Source organism: Saccharomycodes ludwigii, chromosome V, assembly GCF_020623625.1.
Source record: "Saccharomycodes ludwigii strain NBRC 1722 chromosome V, whole genome shotgun sequence".
Taxonomy (NCBI): domain Eukaryota; kingdom Fungi; phylum Ascomycota; class Saccharomycetes; order Saccharomycodales; family Saccharomycodaceae; genus Saccharomycodes; species Saccharomycodes ludwigii.
The window spans coordinates 1,293,295-1,305,658 of record NC_060204.1 but is presented as its reverse complement, the minus strand read 5'-3'; the positions used below and the strand labels follow the sequence as shown (position 1 = coordinate 1,305,658).

At 30.7% G+C, this 12,364-nt stretch overlaps 7 protein-coding genes and 1 non-coding gene across 8 annotated transcripts; 4 read left to right on the top strand and 4 right to left on the bottom strand.

Annotated features, from left to right (window-relative positions):
* Nucleotides 1-395: 395 nt before the first annotated feature.
* On the bottom strand, nt 396-2,078 carry SCDLUD_004370 (uncharacterized protein; the record flags this gene model as incomplete). Its single annotated transcript, XM_046076729.1, has 1 exon — nt 396-2,078. One exon carries the CDS (start codon nt 2,076-2,078, stop codon nt 396-398), a length of 1,683 nt encoding a protein of 560 aa, XP_045933985.1.
* A 359-nt stretch (nt 2,079-2,437) lies between these two features.
* On the bottom strand, nt 2,438-4,270 carry MDM31 (Mdm31p; the record flags this gene model as incomplete). Its single annotated transcript, XM_046078899.1, has 1 exon — nt 2,438-4,270. One exon carries the CDS (start codon nt 4,268-4,270, stop codon nt 2,438-2,440), a length of 1,833 nt encoding a protein of 610 aa, XP_045933984.1.
* Nucleotides 4,271-4,737: 467 nt separating this feature from the next.
* EGD2 (Egd2p) lies at nt 4,738-5,238 on the top strand (the record flags this gene model as incomplete). The annotated part of the gene is made up of 1 exon (XM_046078900.1): nt 4,738-5,238. One exon carries the CDS (start codon nt 4,738-4,740, stop codon nt 5,236-5,238), a length of 501 nt encoding a protein of 166 aa, XP_045933983.1.
* A 134-nt stretch (nt 5,239-5,372) lies between these two features.
* Nucleotides 5,373-6,242, bottom strand: LNP1 (Lnp1p; the record flags this gene model as incomplete). The annotated part of the gene is made up of 1 exon (XM_046078901.1): nt 5,373-6,242. One exon carries the CDS (start codon nt 6,240-6,242, stop codon nt 5,373-5,375), a length of 870 nt encoding a protein of 289 aa, XP_045933982.1.
* Nucleotides 6,243-6,629: 387 nt separating this feature from the next.
* On the top strand, nt 6,630-6,998 carry CTF8 (Ctf8p; the record flags this gene model as incomplete). Its single annotated transcript, XM_046078902.1, has 1 exon — nt 6,630-6,998. The coding sequence occupies one exon, from the start codon at nt 6,630-6,632 to the stop codon at nt 6,996-6,998; it is 369 nt and encodes a 122-aa protein (XP_045933981.1).
* A 52-nt stretch (nt 6,999-7,050) lies between these two features.
* MNS1 (mannosyl-oligosaccharide 1,2-alpha-mannosidase) lies at nt 7,051-8,799 on the bottom strand (the record flags this gene model as incomplete). The annotated part of the gene is made up of 1 exon (XM_046078903.1): nt 7,051-8,799. One exon carries the CDS (start codon nt 8,797-8,799, stop codon nt 7,051-7,053), a length of 1,749 nt encoding a protein of 582 aa, XP_045933980.1.
* Nucleotides 8,800-9,553: 754 nt separating this feature from the next.
* SCDLUD_004364 lies at nt 9,554-9,746 on the top strand. The gene is made up of 2 exons: nt 9,554-9,591; nt 9,710-9,746. It is a non-coding gene; the product is annotated as a tRNA-Ile (tRNA).
* A 334-nt stretch (nt 9,747-10,080) lies between these two features.
* On the top strand, nt 10,081-12,144 carry STR2 (cystathionine gamma-synthase; the record flags this gene model as incomplete). Its single annotated transcript, XM_046078904.1, has 1 exon — nt 10,081-12,144. One exon carries the CDS (start codon nt 10,081-10,083, stop codon nt 12,142-12,144), a length of 2,064 nt encoding a protein of 687 aa, XP_045933979.1.
* Between the last annotated feature and the right edge of the window lie 220 nt (nt 12,145-12,364).

Here is a 12,364-nt window from a genome sequence, read left to right as displayed (position 1 = left end):
AATCAAATAGATTTAAGAAAAAAACTACCTTTATTAACGATATAAAAATTGCAACATTTCGATATTTTTTTTTTTTAAAAAAAAGAAAAAAAAAGAAAAAAAAAAAAAATAAAAAAAATAAAAAAAATTAAAAAAATTAAAAAAAATTAAAAAAAAAAAAGAAACGATTATATCACAACATTGTCAATAAAAACCACTTACATATTAAAAAAGAAAAAGAAATAAACCTGTAACAAAAATAAAAATAAAAATAAAAATAAAAATAAAAGAAAAAGAAAATTGTGAAAAATGTAACTATTAAAAAGTAATTTAAATACTATCTTGAATAACAAATTGATGATACGTAAATTTCATAAAATTGGCGCCATGTGCTGGTTTACTATGCCAAATAAAACCTAGTGTTTAGAAGGAGATACAGAGTACAGAGAAACTTTAGTCGCAATAGGCACTGATGTGCTAGAAGTACTGGTGCGTGACAAAGTGTTGTATGTGATAATCTTTTTATTATTTACAAAAAAATTATCTCCAGTGTTTACATCAGTAGTATCCTTTGAAACCACTGACAGTGAGTTATTGTCGTTTATCAGCAATATATTATCATTAAAATGTCTCTGTTTGGATGGTGTTGTGCTATCGTTCGTTTTTAAACTGGTATTGGTACTACTGTTATTATAGCTATTAGTGATACTGTTACCACAGTCAGTTATACTATTGAGAGGTGATTTATATAGTGATTCCACGTCATCTTCGTTTCCAGTGGGCGACAGTTTCAATTGATCAATATACGAGGGTTGTTTACAATCATCTGACATGGTCATGTGTGTAAATTTATTTTCATTTTTTTCGTTTTGACACTCTTCAGAGTTATAATTTGTTGAATCTACAAGAGGTAAAATAAGTGACTCATTTGTTCTTTCCCCCTTTGTTTTGTTAACTAACTGGACTTCTTGTTGATCTTTTGAATTGTTGGTTGATTCAATTCCTTGTTTATCTGTTTTTTGCTTTACCGTATATTCGTTTTCTTCTTCTTCTGTACCTTTGATTGATTCAACTCCTTGGTTTTCCATTTCTTGTTTTATTATATTGTCTTTTTCTTTTTCCTTTATACTATTGGAAGATTCAACTCCTTGGTTTTCCATTTCTAGTTTTATTATCCCGTCCTTTTCTTTTTTTTTTATATTGTTAACAGATTCAAGTCCCTGTTTATCAGTTTCTTGTCTCCCTAAATCATCCTTTTCATCTTTTTTTCCAGCTGCTTCTTCTTCTTTTAGATCTCCTTTTGCTACTTTTTTCCCCTCTGCTTCTTCTTTTGGATCTCCTTCTGCTACTTTTTTGTCACATTTAAAAGTTGAGTCTGGCGAGTCTCCTGTAAAATGAAGACTCGTATCACTAGCTGCTTCCCCTTGACCGTTCAATTCACTCTGTTTTTTTATACTTCTATTTTCATGTTCAGAATTGTCTTGTATAACATCATCAGTCCCATTGGAAACTTTATCAGTTTCATAAATTGATGCATTAGACATTAATGGTTCTTGATTATTTTGGTCAACTACAAGATATGCATTATCAGCAACATAAGTATCAGGAGATAATTTTTCCTGCAACATATCATTGAATTCTGTTTTCAAGTTTTCTTCAAACTCTAATTCCTCTTTTTCTTGTTTTTCTAGTTCTTTAATTCTTTCTTTAATAGTGCTCCCTTCAGAAATAGTTTTTAGTTCATCGGTTGGGTTAACTGTGTACATAGTTAAATCTTTGGGTCTAGTTTTCATGTGACATAATTGTTTATCCAATTTTATTGCCTTGTTAATCATGTGATAACTTACTATAAGTAAAAAGAAGAGCCATAGAGTTAAAATTATCGATTTTTCAGAAAAATCATTTAAATTTATATGATACTTTAAAAGTAGTTGTTTTGTGATGTTTTGAATACGAGTAGATACCTCAGTTATACTGCCTTTTGTGTTAGAATTAGTAGTAGTGGTAATGTGATAATATGTTGCAGGTTGTCTTTGTAGACACTCCCTTTGTAACCAATGTATAAAGTTATGATGTGTAACCTGTATGAAAGATGTCATTTTTTTTCTTTTTCTTTTTTATCTTTCTGTGTTATTTAAAAAAGGGAGAGTATTTTAATAATAAGTGTATTCTTTTGCTTTGATGTGTTTGTAGTTTTCCAAATATTTATTTGAGACTGCTAAAACGGCAAGAAAAAAAAGGAAAAAAATAAAAATAATAATAATAATAATAATATATATATATATTTCTAGGGGAACGATAAAGAAAAAGCGTGTTATACTAAAACGTGAAAATTGCTGTAAATATATATAATTATAGTTTTTAATTTTCTGTCATTATTCAACGAAAAAAAAAAAAACAAAACAAATAATATAGATCAATCACAGAAAGAATGAATGAAATAAAACAAACCAGAAATTCATGCCAATGCACCTAAGCTCATCAAAATTAACTGCAACATCAATTGCAACGACCAAAACCCAATTCTTTTCACCCTTAAAGATCTTCTTTCATCATCAACAACATAAGCAGCAAAGGAATCATAAACTTTTTCACTTAAATTGTCCATCAATAAGGAATCGTAAATTGTCCAAGATCCAGCAAAATCATCCAAATTTTTCACTATCCTACAATTGATCGGAATATACGTGGCTTTTCTTGAATTTATATAACCAACAATTGGCCTAATTAATGCATTGTTTATATAGCTCAATTCCGAAGTTAATAATGGTACTTGTGCTTCGACATTATGCAATTTTAAATAAAAATCTATAATCATTTTATTATTTTTCATGTGATCATAGTCACTCGATAAGAGCAAATTTTCTAGAAATTCCTTTGGATTAACAATCACAGGTATTTTCCCCGTGGCACTAATAGGGACAACTCTAATATTCCCCACCATGTCTACTTGTCCTCTTGTTATCCAACCAAAGGGCCCCTTGATACCAGCATTTAAATGATCTATATTTAAATTATCTACCCTCATAGTGGTTACAATAGTAATCGGGTCATCTACATATATATAGTTGTGTTGTTTCTTACCACTATCGGGTGTGAATTTTTTGTGGATGGTAAATAATGAGTTATCATAAGTGCCACTGATGGCAGTGGCATTCAATAAATCGTAAAAAAACCAGTGTTTCCGTAACCTAGGCAATTCACAATTAAAAATACTAACTTTAAATGGCCTAAACCCATTGGGTTGGTATAAAGTAAACAAAACGTCATTCATAACAAATTTGTCAAGTTCAAAATCGCCAGGCTTATGAACGTTTAAGTAATTTCTTGGATCATCATGTTCCTTCCAAATAACGTGGGTCCTATCAACAACACCTCTTACACCGTTTATCTCTAATTCATCAATAATTCCCTTGCCACTAAACCATTTACTAAAATTTAAGCTCACGTTAACTTGATCAATGGTTAAATCATATTGGGCGTAATTGCCCTTATCAAATGAATTTTCATTAATTAGCAATTGCTTTTCACTTAATGCTAATTTAGCCCTCTCTGCAGCTTCCCTTTGAGACCCTTTACTGAATGTGTTTTTGATCTTTTTTCCTGTGACACCAGCGCCAGCATTATTGACTTGTGGTCGCTTTGATACAAACACATTATTAAAGGTAATTTTACCGCCTTTCCAATCAGGTACAATGGCATTTTCAAAAATCACTTGTAAATTTGGATTATTCTCTGTTATAGTTTCTCCAACTTTTAGGGCTACATATTCTTGGGCTAATACCGTATTCATTAGATATAAGATGAGAGAAACAAAGCCTGTAGTCCATAATAAGATTATCAATACGTTACTTACCACAACCCACGATATAAATGCGCTTATATCATCTGAATTAAAGGGCTTCATGGATTTTTTCAAAAACCATTTTAAATTAATTTTAATTTTGCTTAAAAGTGAAGTAGTACGAGACAAATAGTAGTCTTTTAGAAGTTCATCCTGTCTCTCATGGTGCGTATTACTGGTTGTTGTGGTATCATTAGCATTTTTAGTTGAATAATGACGCCGACTTATGGGAAATATAGTATAATTAGGGATATGTTTTAGAAAATGGATATTATTCTTGCTGTTTTGGATATAAGTTATTGAAGAAATGGAATTTATAGTAGTAGTTATCCGATGAGAATTATTAATAATATAATTATTATTTCTATTCTTGTAAAGAAGAGGAATGCTTTTGTTAAATATGGATGTTGGTCTTAAAAGATTTCTCTTTATTGTACAAAGTAGCATAATATATATATATATATGTATATATATTTATTATATTTAAACAATTATTTATATTAGGAAATAAATTGCATGATATTTGTAATTCAGTTGGCTATAAAAAAGTTGTTTCTGTCACAGTATTTTTTTTTAATATGTGAAAATAAAAGTTAATTTATTTAATGAAATAAAACGGACAATCAACTAATTCAAAATCAACCCGTTCGGACTATTCGGGTTATGTACTACATCGGATATATACATTTGTTCAAAAATAAAAATAAAAATAAAAATAAAAATAAAAAAAAAAAATTTTTTTCTTCTTTTTCATCGTCAGTTTTTCTTAGTATTTTTGTATTTCTTTCTTCTCTTTTTCTTTTCAATCCCATGCTATTTTTTAAACAACTTGGGATCATTTTTAATCCTTTTTTTAAAAGAAAAACCCATATTATAAACACACAAACCAAAATAAAAATAAGGAAATAAACACAATGTCCACTTCTACCACCACTGTCTTCAACAAAAACGAAAAAAAAGCTAGAGAATTGATCTCTAAATTGAACTTGAAACAAGTCCCAGGTGTTACCAGAGTTACCTTCAGAAAAAAGGATAACCAAATATTTTCTATTGATAAGCCAGATGTATACAGATCTCCCGCTGGTAATTATGTTGTTTTTGGTGAATGTAAGTTGGACAACTTCCAACAAAGATTGGCTCAAGCTCAATCTTTAGCTCAAGAAAAACCAGCCAGTGAAGAAATCTCCAAAGACCCAGCCTCTATCCAAGCTGACTTAGCTGCTGCTGCCAATGAAGCTGACAATAAAGTCCATAAAGAGGTCAAAGAAGAAGATTTAATTGATGAATCTGAATTAGACCCTGAAAGTATTGATTTAGTTGTTCAACAAACAAAGTGTACCAAGGAAGAGGCTATTTTAGGTTTGAGAAGAAACAAGGGTGATTTGGTTAATACTATTTTAGCTTTGAGCAAGTAGAAAATTTTTTTTACTGATGATTTTTTATCTAGTTTTTTTTTTTTTTTTTTTTGATTTAGATTAAACTATATGAGGGCATGATATTATATATTTAGCTAGTATTTAACTTAATTTATGCATATAATCAATTGGTCTTATTCTTTTTTTATCTTTGTATCACTTTCATTACTAACAGTTCCTATATCCTTGTTATTACTACTATCCTCCAACCCATCACTCAATCGTTTCAATGACGATTTTATAACGCTCTCACTTTTACAGTTGGGACAAATAAAATTAATTGTGGTGAATTTCCATTTGAACATTCCACTGTTAGCTTTACAGATGGGGCATATGACAATTTCCATATTGCCACTATTATTGTCAGTAATACAATTTTCTTCGCCAGATAAAAGGCTTAAAGCTTTATCAAACCATTTATTGCTGCTAGCAATATTGGCACCGCCACCCTGTTTCCGTAACACGTCCAGTTCTTCTTTCAATTCTTGCAACTGTTTTTTTTTAGCAAGGACTTCTTTGTCCAATAATTTGGCCTCATCTTCGTCGCCATTTTGCCCCGCTGAATATCTATTAATAAGTGCACCAACACTATTAAAAGAAGTGGAGTTTTTTAAATCCTCAATTTTGTCTTGATGCAATTTTCTGAGTCTTATAATTTTTTTTGTCCATTTGTTTATTCTATGATAATGTGATTTTCTATAAAGGTATAGAATCAAAAGATCTGATACGATTGTAAATAGCTTTATATATCCATGAAAAGATTGATAATAATAATAGTGATAAGAGACATAATACTTTAATATAAAGCCTAGGATTATGTTGCAAACAACTAATGTAAATAAAAGTTTTAGAAATGTTCGGAAATTATAATTCGCTTTAGATTTATTAATCCTTTCAGTATAATATTCTATTTTATTAGTAATATCTTCGAATTCCAAAGAGTATTTCTCTAAGTTGGTATTTTTCTTTTTCTTTTTGCTATTAGATGGAAAAAAAAGCCCCATGATGTGTAATAATTATTGTCGTTGCAGTATATATATATATATATATATATATATAGTTGGAAAATTAAAACGAGATTTCAACCTTCAATTTGATTTCTTTTATCCGATATTTATCTTTGTTTTGTGCCTGATAAGAGATGATTTAGACTTGATAGGTTCATATTTTTGAGTAGAAATTATAACATTTAAAAGGTTCAAAGAAGAGGGAAAGCCTTAAAAAAAAAAAAAAAAAAAAAAAAAACAGGCCTTAAAATTTTTTTTAAAAAAAAAGGGCTTAAAAAAATGCGAAGATCTTTTAATAATAATAGAAATTATTAACACAGCTCATTAACAACTTGATAAAGTGGAATATAAAAAAAAAAGATAGTAATAATATTGTTTTGATAAATGCCTAGTACTGAAGTTAAGATTCAAGATAATATCCTAGAACATCCACAATTAGGATGCATACTCATTGAAATACAGGGCGATTTAGAAATAGATCTGCATCAATTTAAAGAGGATCCAGATCGAACCATGCAATTTGGTAAATTAGAAATATTAGATGATAACCATGTTGTTTTATTTATAGGAAAAAAACAAAGATTACTTGGTCATATATCGAAATTAGATCCACCAGTAGCATTATTGAAATTTTCAAATTCTACTGAGGCCATTAACAACAGCATTAACAACAATAAACAAAGTAATGTTGAAATACTAAGAATCATAAAAAATAAAATGGTATTTAGAGATAGACCATTGCCCATCATGTAACTCACACAACAAATATATATATATATATATATACAATATACATAGAATAAACCTATTGTTCCCTTAACACGGGGAAAATATGTGCCTCTGTGTTGAAAACGACCTTAGTTAAATCAAATTCATCGACAAATAACAAATACAAGTATTTTAAAGTTTCCGCATACCAAAAACTTTCTATATTATCTTTAGGTTCACCTGTTAACACGTTATTCAAACTAGTCATACCATGAGCTTTGAAATTTTTGTATATTTCCCATCCAAATTTTCTGAACACATTAGACTTAGTTAAATGATACGCAAAAAAGATGCTTTCGACCGTTTCAGGCCTTTGCAAGTTATGTTTATCCAGTGGTTTAATATAAATGTCACCACTATCAGACTTCCACCAATCATTTTGTTGCTGTTCGTTGTTTCCATTGCCTGTGTTGAATACAACAATTTCTGGGGATAATCCTGTTCCAGGTATATCATGGTACATATGGTAACAAGTTTTAGTTATCTGTGCGCCTAATTTCCAATCTTCCCATCGAACGCTATCAAACCAGGGCTGTTTTTTACTCCAGGTGATATTATTGCCCTCGGTGGCACCCATCATCAACAATCCCCCCATAAAGCAAACTAGATGGTCCATTTTGGGACTCAAACTACTGTGGTGTATTCCATTTACCCTTTCTCCAATGTAAGTGAGCTTGTGTGGTTCACTTTTACCAACCAAATGCCTCTTAACACCCTCCATGCTCCCTCTGTACAAATCATAAAATTTAGTAGAATTTTTTGGTGAAAGTAAGTATTGTTTTAATAAATATTCGTAAAAGGAATCACCACGAGATCCCAATCTTATGTTGTTACCTTGAAACCTACCACTATCTGGTTGAACGTATATTGGTGCCAGCCCATCATAATAAGATCCTAATAAGTTATTCACAGAATATAAAACATCATAACAACGTTCACTATTTTCCCATAATTCCACATCATCAATTAAAACACTCAAGTATTTGAACTCTAATTGTAATGTAGTAAATTCCGCAGTGGAGGAAGCTCCCATATCTGCATGGCTTTTAAATGTTTGTTTGGTAAATAGATTAATTGAACTGTAGGGTATGGAACGCTGCCCATTTTCGTAAATGGTGCTTAGTCTACTACCTAAATCAATTGCTCTGTCCAAGTACAAAGTTGAATTGCCCACATTGAATTGCGTTGAGAGATAATATGCACTTAAAAATCCACCCAACATTCTAATAGTAGTTTCAAAAATGTTCAATTCGTTATGATCAATGTCATAATCTAAACACTCAATAATCCATTTCTCACACCGTTCAATTTCTGATTTGAACCTCTGTTTATTGTTTTCACTGTTATTGTACATTAACATCATTGTGTCTATAGAATCAACAACAATCCAACCCAAGGGTTTAGTTTCATTAACCATATTTTGACCAGTGTGTGAAAGAGGATGGTAAACATCATAACCGAAAGCGTCTTCCACATAATTAGACCAAGACTCTAGGAACGTCAATTCAATTGCATTTCTAGCATTTGAAGATGAAACATATGGAACGGTAGCTTTTTGCCATTGAAATAGTTTCAAGGCAAGCACAATGATTACAAATGAAAGGGACCATATTTTTTTTTTTGCACTTTTGGAAGTAAAACTAGGCGGTAAATTGGTTATTTCCCTTTCACCGTTGGTGTCTTTGTGATCAACAACATTGGGTTTTTTTTCGGATGGGGTTTTTTTTTTTTTAGAGGAGGGTTTTCTACTCCTCATACTGTTATTATTTTTTTCAAAAGAGCTCATGACACTTTTTTTCTCCTTTTTTTGTATATTAATTGGAAAATGTATGGAGTAATTAAATTGATCTTAATTTTTCATTTATAAACTGGCAAACGATAAAAGTAGTAAAACAAAAAGGGGAAAAAAAAAAGAAAAATGCGATTATGATAATAATTAAATTATTACCATTTGATAGATTTGAATTGTTGTAAAATAAAATGGTGTTTTTCTCAGTTCGTGCAGAATGATGAAAATAATTACAGATTAGCAAACTTCCGAAGTCATTTATAATCGCTTGTCGGATTAAAAAACGATAACTTTATTAAGATACATTTAAAAAAGGATTTCATCTTTCCTCATTTCAATGGATTGGAAATATGAGTATATTTGCTTCTTAAACCAACAACACAAGGAGAATTGGTGCCAAAAGTATTGATTGATAATGTGATTCCATTTTGTTTCACTTTATAAGGTATACTACATGTAATATCAAATATTTCTTAAAAAAAAAAAAAAAAAAAAAAGGGTAAAATTGTTAATGAACTATCAAAATAAACATAATACCAAAAAAAAAGAAATACTTTTTAAAGTGGGAGGGGTGTTTAGCCTCATGTATTTTTCACGTGTTCTTACAAATGCATAATTAATTGTCTATTATTATTGCTTTTATAAAAAGACAAAAATGAGACAAAAAAAAAACCATACTAATTACCAAATAGAAATTTTATGGATATTGTGTGTGATAGTGAACTACGTTACAAATAACGTCACACGGTTTGCTCGTGTAGCTCAGTGGTTAGAGCTTCGTGCTTATAGGAATATTCTCAAGTTCGGTCTCTTCAAGAGTTCGGATGGGAAACTTCTGTGTTCAAGTATACACCTCGAATAGCCTCCTTCAATGGAGTGCGGTTTCCGATGTCTTTACATTCAAAGCAACGCGACCGTCGTGGGTTCGAACCCCACCTCGAGCAACTTTATTTTTTTTGAGATTTTACTTTTTTTTTTTTTTTTTTTTTTTTTTTTTTTTTTTTTCCTTTTTTAAATTCTGATTCCCACTTACATTGAAATGATAAAACTGTGAGCAATTTTTTTTTTTTTCTTTTTTTCTTTTTTGGCTTTGTTTTCCACAGATTCCCAACTTGTAATTGTTAAAACTGTTATCGTACTTTTTTCTTTCAAATTGAAAGAAGTAAAAGAGAAGAGAGACAAAAAAACAACTAAAATCGGAACTGAAAAAAAAAAAATTTTTCGTTTTTTTTCTTTTTTTTTTAAGAAACATTATTATTTAACTATATACATGCACATATGTCGAGTAACAACATATCAACTATTGTCGGAGAAAGTATTCCACCCCAAACTAAACATGCGGTATCTGTATGTCTCCCTACTTGGAAAAGTAACGTAGGTTATGAAGAACATGATCCAGAAGTTATTAGTAGATTAACTACAGGATATCCAAGGTTTTTCATTCACAAGAGTATTCAAAAGTTATGCAGTGTTTTAATTGAAAAATATGCTATTGACAATGAACGTGAAAAATGTTTAGTTTTTAGTAGTTACAATGTTGCCAAAAGATGCCGTGAATATATAAAAGTCAGATCGCCAAAAAACAAAGCCTCAAAAGTGAGAATTTTACAATTGAGCACTTGTAAACCAAATAATCCAGAAGAGGAGCACTATAAACAGGAATGTAAAGTTTCTGTTGTTTTTGTTGATCAGGAAGATTTCCCCTTTTTAAAAGAATACTGGCAACATACTGGAGAAGGAATAAGTAGCAGAGTGGCTGAGTACGTGTTAAAAGAATTATTTCTAGCCATAAATAAAGAGGCAGAAAAGAACAAAGGCCATATTCAAGACGAAACAGCCAATACTTTGAACCAGCAACTTGATGATGATGAAAATTTTGTAGAGCAAAGATTTGGCAGAAGCTTAGATATGTCCATGGGTGCTCGTGCAAAATTGTTGATTAAAAGAAGAATTGCCAGAAAAGTTGTTGATGTGGACGATGAGGGAGGTACCACTGCTAGCGCTGATAACGGAAGGACTATTACTTCTGGAGCTACAGGGAATATAAATGAATTTATTATAGATACTACAAGTCGTTCTACAAACCATGGCACTGATTCAAGAAGTCAATCTAACAACATAAATACCTCTGATTTCACACATTATAATGAAAATGGTGAAGAAGTTGAAGTGTTCAATATAACAAATTCTATTGAAGAAAACACCATTTCTGATAATGTGCCTAGAGGGAATGTTGAAGTACAACCTTCTCCTTATAAGATCGATTCGGAAAAGGATGTTTATTTATTTCCAAGCGGCATGGCTGCTATATTTACTGCCCATAGATTGCTATTAGAATTAGATAGTTTACGTGTTAATAGAAAATATGACGACGAACAAGAACAATTACCACATAGTAAAGTAAATAGGGTGATTGGGTATGGTGCCCCGTATAAAAAAACCGTTATGTTTGGTTTCCCATACACAGACACATTATCTATATTAAGAAAGTTTAATCATACACATTTTTTACCTAATGACGATGCCATGGAAAGATTGCAAGAAATTTTGCAATCAGGTGAGCAAATATTGGCAGTTTTCTGTGAGACTCCGTCAAATCCGTTGTTGAAAATGGGGGATTTATTGAAATTGCATGATTTGTCGTTAAAATACGGGTTTTATATTGTCGTTGATGATACAATTGGTGGCTTTGTCAATTTGGATGTTTTGCCGCACGCGGACATTGTAGTTTCTTCATTGACTAAAATTTTTAGTGGTGATTCAAATGTTTTGGCAGGTTCTTTGATTTTAAACCCTAAGAGCAGATTATACGATTTTGCAATCAATAGTTTTTTTTCAAATGCTGATGGCAGTAGTTCCTACGAGGACTTACTATGGTGCGAAGACGCAATTTGCTTGGAAAGAAACTCTAGGGATTTTATTGAAAGAGCTTTAAAAGTCAATGTAACTACCGAATGGTTAATTACTGAAGTATTGTTACCATACAAGGGCAAGCTATTTAGGAATATTTATTACCCAACATTAACCAATAAAGAAACCAAAGAAAACTATGATGCTGTTAAGACAATTCATGGGGGATATGGTGAAGTATTTTCATTGGTATTTTTTGAATATGAAAGAGCAATTCTATTCTTTGATAATTTGAAATTGTGTAAAGGTCCCTCTTTAGGCACGAATTTTACTTTAAGTTGTCCATATGCTATTATAGCACATTACGCTGAACTGGAAGAGGTGGCTAAATATGGTGTAGACAAAAGCTTAGTAAGAGTTAGTGTTGGGTTGGAATCGCCAGAGTATTTGAGAGATCTTTTTCAATACGCAATAGACAAGGCAATGGAGTGAATAACATATTTTTTTATGCAATTAATAACTTGAACATGTGTTATACTACGTTCATTTAATTTATATACACACATATATATTTTTCTCTACAAACAAAAAAAAAAAAATATACATGGAAGTAAATCATGAACAAGATACCCTTGCGTTACTCACCGTTTTAATTTCCAAGAAGGATGGCTCATATTTTTTTGGGCATAAAATCAATGTACTAGAATGCCGG